A 7661-nucleotide genomic window follows, 5' to 3' on the forward strand; every position below is an offset into this window, starting at 1 on the left:
GGGGGGATGGTGAAGACTCGGCAGGGCTGGGTGCTGCTGTCTCCTCTGGAGCTGCTGGCTGTGGAGGCTGTGGGCGGAGCTGTGTCGGCGTCGGCTGTGGGCGGAGTTGCGTCGGCGTCGGCTGTGGGCGGAGTTGGATGCTGTTTCTTCATTGACCACAGCTTCAAGGTTAATGCGCACACTGGAAAGGGATCATAGGTGGTAATATGCTTATCAAGTAGTCACTTCTCTCTCTAGTTTCTCGTCGGTTTCCTACATACGTATTAAGAACATTCAGAATGTCAAATATACAATTTATTAAAACAGTTGTAAGTCAAAATTACGTTCTATTTACTCACTTGAAAGTATTAACCTGTCTCTGCACTCATAAAAATTTTGACAGGCACAGCAATATTGTTGCTATTTTGCCCAATGTTAGTAATTTCAGGGCAATCATAAAAGATACCTATTTAATTGCAGTTTTTATTCAATAAAGTATCGGTTAATTAAAAGATCAGTTGTCTTTGTAGCATTGTTTTACTTTGAGATGGTCCATGTGAGTCGTTGACAAGAAAAGGATTCATAATTTCAATATTCAAAATTACTGGCTAAGGGAACGTGGGTGAACCTTCTTCTACAAAAACCTCAATCACCTGATGTCGGCCATCTCCAGTGTTGTTGGCAGGAAGCTGAAGGGTATCGATTCAATGCGAATTAAATAAGAGCACTAAATCGTCAACCAAAGCAGTGCGTGTCGTGGAGGGTAATTGCGTATTTCTGTTGTTTCTTTTGTTTCATCCAGCTCTACACCGTGTTATCTCAGATTCTCCAGCATCGGCAGTTCCTACTATGTCTGTAACTATTTGGTTTAACATTTGAAGGGAAAACGTACAAAGGTCACAGTGGAAGAGTCGGGTTCCAGGCCTTATGGTCAACCTCTACCAGTGAAAATATACTAACATCTCTATGTGTATTACGCTATGAATCCATTATACAGATAATACAAGTTTCCCTTACTTTCTTTTAGATTCCACGTGTTATTTGTTCAGAACCTTGTCCTATCGGAACAAGAAAGGTCAGCAGGAAAGGTCAACCAATATGTTGTTTTGACTGCGCAGAGTGCGCCGACGGTGAGATCGGCAACATCACAGGTATACACAAACCTGGAGCCGAATACCATGTCAACATGTGACCATAGTCAATCTTGTATTTTAAAAAAAAAATGATGCCTTCATCTTTCAGATTCCACCGATTGTATGAAGTGCCCTTTGGATTACTGGTCCAATCAGCAAAAAGATCGATGTATTCCCAAAAAGATTCAATTTCTTTCATTCCAAGAGGTTCTGGGCTTCGTCTTAGTGGCACTTGCTTCCGTGGGCGTATGTCTTGCACTAGGTACAGCTGCTGTGTTCTTCCGGTATCGGGAAACTCCTATCGTTCGAGCGAACAATTCGGAGCTGAGCTTCCTCCTTCTCTTTGCGCTGACGCTTTGCTTCCTGTGCTCACTCACCTTCATTGGGAAACCGACCGGATGGTCCTGCATGTTGAGGCGGACGGCGTTTGGAATTGTATTTGTTCTCTGTATTTCCTGTATTTTGGGGAAAACCGTTCTTGTCGTGATTGCTTTTAAAGCAACTCTTCCCAAAAACAACTTGATGAGCTGGTTTGGTCCGAAGCAGCAACGGTTAGGAGTGTTCGGCCTCACATTTCTTCAAGGTTTAATTTGCACTATCTGGCTCATTGTATCACCTCCATATCCAGTAAAAAACATGACCTATTACAGAGACATTATAATTTTAGAATGTGATGTGGGCTCTTTAAAAGCCTTTTATTTTGTGTCCAGCTATATTGGCTTTCTGTCCACTGTTTGCTTCCTGCTAGCTTTTCTTTCCCGGAAACTTCCAGATAATTTTAACGATGCGAAGTATATCGCTTTCAGTATGCTGATTTTCTGCGCTGTTTGGATCACTTTTATTCCGGCTTATGTCAGCTCACCTGGAAAGTACACGGTGGCTGTAGAAGTGTTTGCTATTTGGGCGTCAAGCTTTGGTTTGCTTGTCTGTATTTTTGCTCCGAAATGTTATATTATCTTACTGAAACCGGAGAATAACACAAAGAAAAACGTGATGGGCAAAGGGTCTTCACTGTAGTTCTAAGCTTCTTCTGTTTCTGCCCATAAAATGTTCAGTCCGGAGATTGTTTGTGCATACAAATACTTTTTGTTTGTTAAACAATTTGCATTCGTTTTCGATGTATTTGTGCTTTGGTTCTAATAAATAATAAAGCAATTTACTTCGTTTTTCATGTTTCTTGTTATATGCGAAGACCTTTTTTATCCCGGCGACCATTTGCAGCAGAAGGAGCACCTCAACAAGACACCTTCCGAGTTCGAATGAGGACAAGCGTTCAGCAGAGGTCTGCGACGACGCTGATTGGAGGGTGGGGCGAAGATATGCATGGCGCAGTCACCACTGCCAAACAGGGTTTTGCAAGGAAGTTTTGGCGCAGTCACCACTACCAAAGAGGGATTTGTGGAGCAAGTGTTGGTGCAGTCACCACTACCGAATAGGGGTGTGGGGAGGAAGTGTTGTCAAGGGACGGTTAGACCCCAAACACTACTTCAGTGTTTCCCTCTCTCTGTCCTTCCTCTGACCAACAAAAAAGAAGCCACTGTGAAGACCACAAGCTGCAGCAGCAACAGAATGAGTATAAACCTACGGGAGCTCTGGGCACGTAGTAGTTGTGAGGAAAAAGCTGGAGTGACGTCATAGAGAGGCTGTGACCTGATTTGCTGATCGGAAATCTGCGCTAAATCTGAAAAAGAACGCAGCTAAGAAGTATCAATAAATTTAATTAACTCAACAAAGTAATTAACTAAGTAGAAATGGCTGGGCCGGTGATGTGTTGAAGCTGTATGACGTGGGAGCTAGCTGATCCCTTTGCAAACGGCGGTGACCACAACTGCAGAAAGCGTTGGTTGCTTGAGAAACTTCGGCTGGAATCTGAGCTTCAAACACTGCGGCACATCCAGGAGGTAGAGAAGTACCTCGACGCTGTGCTTCCGGGCCGTCACACCTGATAGGTTAAATACTTCAACTTTGGTCAGTGGCCGGGGACAACAGGGGGTGAGGCAGAGCTAAATAAAGGCAACTTAGGAGGCATGAGGTAGGAGCTGGGCAGAATTGACTGGGAGAGAAGCCTAGCAGGAATGACAGTGGAACAGCAATGGCAGGAGTTTCTAGGAGTTATTCAGGAGACACAGCAAAAACACAGGAGAACGAAGCATGGTACAGGGACCAGCTAGTGTATGTTGAACAAAATGCTGTGTTTTTATCGCGAGTTGCTTCATAAGCCCCCAATCTGTCTGTAATCTCGTTAGCAATATTCTAAAAGGGGTCTGAACATTTTGATGGTGCTCAGCGCTACCTGCGCCGCTTGCTGTCTTATCATAGAATTCCTACAATGTGAAACAATTCCTCATCGACCCTCACAGCATTCCACCCAGACCCATCCCCTTAATTTGCAATTTGGCATAGCTAATTCGCCTAGCTTGCATGTCTTTGGGCAGTGAGAGGAAACGGACGCAGACAGGGAAAAACGTGCACACTCCACACAGGTAGTTGCCCGAGGGTGGAATCGAAGCCGGGTCCCTGGCCTTGTGAGGCAATAGTGCTAACCACTGAGCCACCATTACTTATCCTACGTGCCTTTTCTTGATCCCAGTATTCCTGGCCTACTATTGCCCTCATTTTCTTTCCTGGAGGGAACTTAACTGAGCCTCCAATTCTGCAATGACAATGGTGTTAACAGTCGCTATACTTGATACATAGCCTGCTCCTGCTAACTCTATCAATTCCCTCTTCCTCCTTGTTGGTTCTGATGTGAATTCATTATGACTGAGTTCGTTCTGTCGTAGGTGGATTGTGCTTTCACACCAGAATGGCACCTCTATATCTGCCGAGATAAATATCACCTGTACGTGTCTATATCCTAGTACTAAAGTAATAATCTCTTCCGTTTCTTTCACAACTAATCCTACACCTCGTATCTCTCTGAGATTCGTGGTTCTGAGTTAGTTCCATTAGTGATTATAGTAGTAGGTTGAGCTGTAGTAGTGAGAGGGTTGTCCTTATAAAGTATGAAAACTGATCCTGTTTCTGGACACATAGCTAAATTTTCTTCAACCTCTCTGACCTTTGGGATAACCCCAGACGTACATTCCACCATGATCCAGTCTACCGGACTCATAATTACATGCAATTTCGGACATTCAGGAAATTGTTCCTGAACCACGTAAGTTCTCTGAGGATTAATTTTGTCGCAGAACATGTAACAGGTAATTCAGTTTTCTTGGCCACTGGGACAAAGATTGGAAAATAAGGTTGGAGCTGTGCAGGACATTGTGACACAAAAATCCACATTTCTTCCTAACACGCGACCATTACCGTGACATTTGTCCGAGCATGTAATATGTGTTGTTCACAATCGACCGATGTTATGTCCTATCGTTCATTAAAAAAAACAGTGAAAATATTCACTGTGGAAGGAACCCTCATTTCAAGGAGAACAACAATAGCTATCTTCCACGTTCTCATGATGATTCTTCTTCCTACAAAACAAATGTAGTTTCTGCTGTTATGTGCAGTCAATCTGATTTTATTTCTTTCATCGTATTTGTCGTGCTGATCTCCTTACTCCTCAACCAATTCATGTAGATCAAGGGCTGACTCTAGCCTTCCATCTTTTCCTCTCATTCATTTCGGTTGGAGAATGGATGTTTCCTTCATTATGTTCCCCATTTTCTTTTCCTTCATTTTTTGTTTCCATTGGTGAGCCCGAGGAGTCCATCTGACCTCTAAGGGGTTGAGAAATAGTGGTGCCCCTGCCATTTTGCTCAGGTTACTCTGGTCCACAATCCCCTGATTTGGTTTCCAAAGCCAATCCCACTCTATGTTTCCTAACTCTGGGGTATCATATTCTCCCAACATCATGTCTAAATGGTGATAATTATCCTACCTCCTCCAAATGGCTTTAACTGGTTAATATGATACTAGCCAGTCCTTTCAGGAGCTGTTAGCACCTTGTATACTGATTGACTTGCTTTGTTTATCAATTCATATGGCCCTGCAAATCTAGGGGCCAGGAAGAATGTTTTTGATGTACAGGTATCATCACCCGTTGCCCCACCTGCAGCCACATTGACTTTGTTTTGGAATCAAAGTCGGCCTTACGTTGTTTTTTCCTTCCATCCCATATTACTTATAGCCATATAATTCGCTTCTTTCACACTCTCAACCAGTTGTTGTACCCACTTATCTTTCATTATTCGGTCTACTTCTAGCTCCGATAGGTCTAATCCTAGCAGTGGCTCCAGGCCACACATCTCTCAACCCGTCAACAGCCTATAAGGGCCAAATTCTGTAGAGGAAGCTACATTGGTTTTTATTATCATCAAGTCATAAGGAAACACCGTCAGCCAAGTGGTCTGGTGCTGCTGCATCATTTTGGTCAACATGTTCTTCAAAGTTCGATTCATCCTTTCGACTATCCCACTGGATTGGGGCTTATAGGATATATGGAGCCTTTGTTTTATCCCTAGCAGTGTCATGACATTCTGCATCACCTGTGCTGTAAAACGTGTCCCTTGATCTGATTCAACATTCCTTTGTAACCCCAACGAGTAAAAACCTTTGCCAACCAGACCATTTTAGCGATATCATTTGGTGAAGCTATCTACTATCACCACTTTCTACTATCTACTATCATTTATATCCTTCTGCAGTTGGAGGTAGGGGACCCGCAAAGTCAATCTGTGGATTTGTCCAGGGCCCCTCTACTGGCCTTGCGTGTCTAAGGGCTCCCTTCTTGACATTTTTGTCAGGGTTATTTTGGAAACATATCAAACAATTTTTCACATAATGTTCCACATCTGCTTTCGTTCGTGGCCACCAACACACCTCTTTCAACCTCTCCAAGCTGTTTTCCAGCCCTTAGTGTGCATATATGTCATGATACCAATAAATCATCTGATTCCTTTCTCTTTCTGGTACTACAAATTTCCTTTCATACCGTACTACACCATCTTTTAGGTGTAAGTTGCATTGTTCCTACAATTCCTCTGACTCCCTCCCTTCTAATTCTTTTTGTAATTCTTTATCCTTTCTTTGTTGTCCTGCTAAGTCGACTGGTGGCACTTCTTTCTTTTTCTGTGTTCCTATTTTCTTGATCTGTGGCTGCCATTTTTCTCCTGCCTTTGCCCCTCGTTTGGCAAATTGATTTTTTTTCTAAACCCCTCTGGTAATAACATGGAATGAGTTTTCACTTTCATCACTCCATATTCTTTCCCTTTTGCCTTTTCAAAGATGTACCTCAGCAATGAGGCAGATGGTAGTACCTTCCCATCTGCTGACACAAAGCCTCTAGTCTCCCATAAGTGTAGGTATTCTGTCAGACTGTTCCACACGTACATACTATCTGAATAGACAGTAGATCCTAGGGGAATTTATCTGGGTAGCTCACTGTATATGCCACTGCTGCCAACTAAGCTGCTTGAGCATTCATGGTCCTTGTCAGCTTGAGGGCTATGCTATTCAATTCTCGTCCTTGCTCAACTTCCATATAGGTACCACAACCAGTTCTCTGTCCTGTACAGACGAAGAGCCTTTAACAAAAAAAATTTTAAGGGTGATTTGTCATTCCCCTACTGTTCTTCTACTTTTGCCTTTGTCTGCCACTGGTCTTGGATATTCCCTTTATTCTCTTTACTGTTATTCCCTCCTTCTTGTTTTGATACAAATGGTCCCTTGGGATCATATATTATCACTAATTGACACCCATGGGGTGTCCGCTAGTAAATTAAGTTACATGCTAACAATGTAGTGCTTTTAACCCTTTTTAACCTCTATGTTTTTCCCTTATAATAACGGCGTCCATCTAGCAATTCTGTTTGGGCTCACTATGCCAGAATTAATACGTCCATCCAGCAGCTTCTGAATGGGTGTATGTTCTGTCAAAATTGTCAATGTGTTCAAACCTACAATGTAGGTAAATTATTGTATGGCCCAGAATAGTGTCAATAAATACCTTTTCCGCACATCTTTTGCGATTCCTCTGTCCCATAGGACACCAGTTTACGGACCCATGGATTGTCAAAATGTGCAGCTAAATTTTGTCTGTTTAGCCCTGGGCCGTATTCGCTCTGGAATGCTAGCCACAGCCTTGCATCAAATGCAGTTGGGTGCTCCCTTTTCGTCTGTCTACACTTGTTCAGGGCTTCCACTGAGTCCCCTCTATTAGCTTCCATAGCCGTCCATACAGCCTCGTTTAACTCATCTAACGTTTCCACTCCCGCATCTAGTGACTTGGGCAAAGCCGATGGAAACATACTAGTAGAATTTTTTTTTTCTCTTTATCAATATCTAACCCGCGTGTTGTTCGTTGCTTGTGGGTAGGTTAGAACAGCTCCCGGGGGTCATCCCCAGACTGAGAATCCCCGACACATTTGGCTACATCTCCTAGCTGTTGAACATCATAATGGATAATGTATGTAATGTCAGGTGGTTGCGGTTGCCTTCCGAGCGCTGGCTGTTATCTCCTAGTGATCGGGTTGGGAGGGGCACAGGGACAATAGGACTTTCTCCCCTCTCTCCATCGGGGGGCCCCATTCCCCTGGGTCCTCCTCT

The 7661-nt window shown here is 43.4% G+C and overlaps 1 protein-coding gene across 1 annotated transcript; it reads left to right on the plus strand.

Annotated features, from left to right (window-relative positions):
* Nucleotides 1–1006: 1006 nt before the first annotated feature.
* On the plus strand, nt 1007–2129 carry LOC109920976 (extracellular calcium-sensing receptor-like; the record flags this gene model as incomplete). Its single annotated transcript, XM_048594101.1, has 2 exons — nt 1007–1130; nt 1222–2129. Coding segments are annotated over 2 exons (1032 nt in total), but the record flags the coding sequence as incomplete, so codon positions are not given.
* Nucleotides 2130–7661: the final 5532 nt, after the last annotated feature.

The sequence above is a fragment of the Rhincodon typus genome, unplaced genomic scaffold, assembly GCF_021869965.1.
Source record: "Rhincodon typus isolate 14 unplaced genomic scaffold, sRhiTyp1.1 hic_rhity00005891, whole genome shotgun sequence".
Classification (NCBI taxonomy): Eukaryota; Metazoa; Chordata; class Chondrichthyes; order Orectolobiformes; family Rhincodontidae; genus Rhincodon; species Rhincodon typus.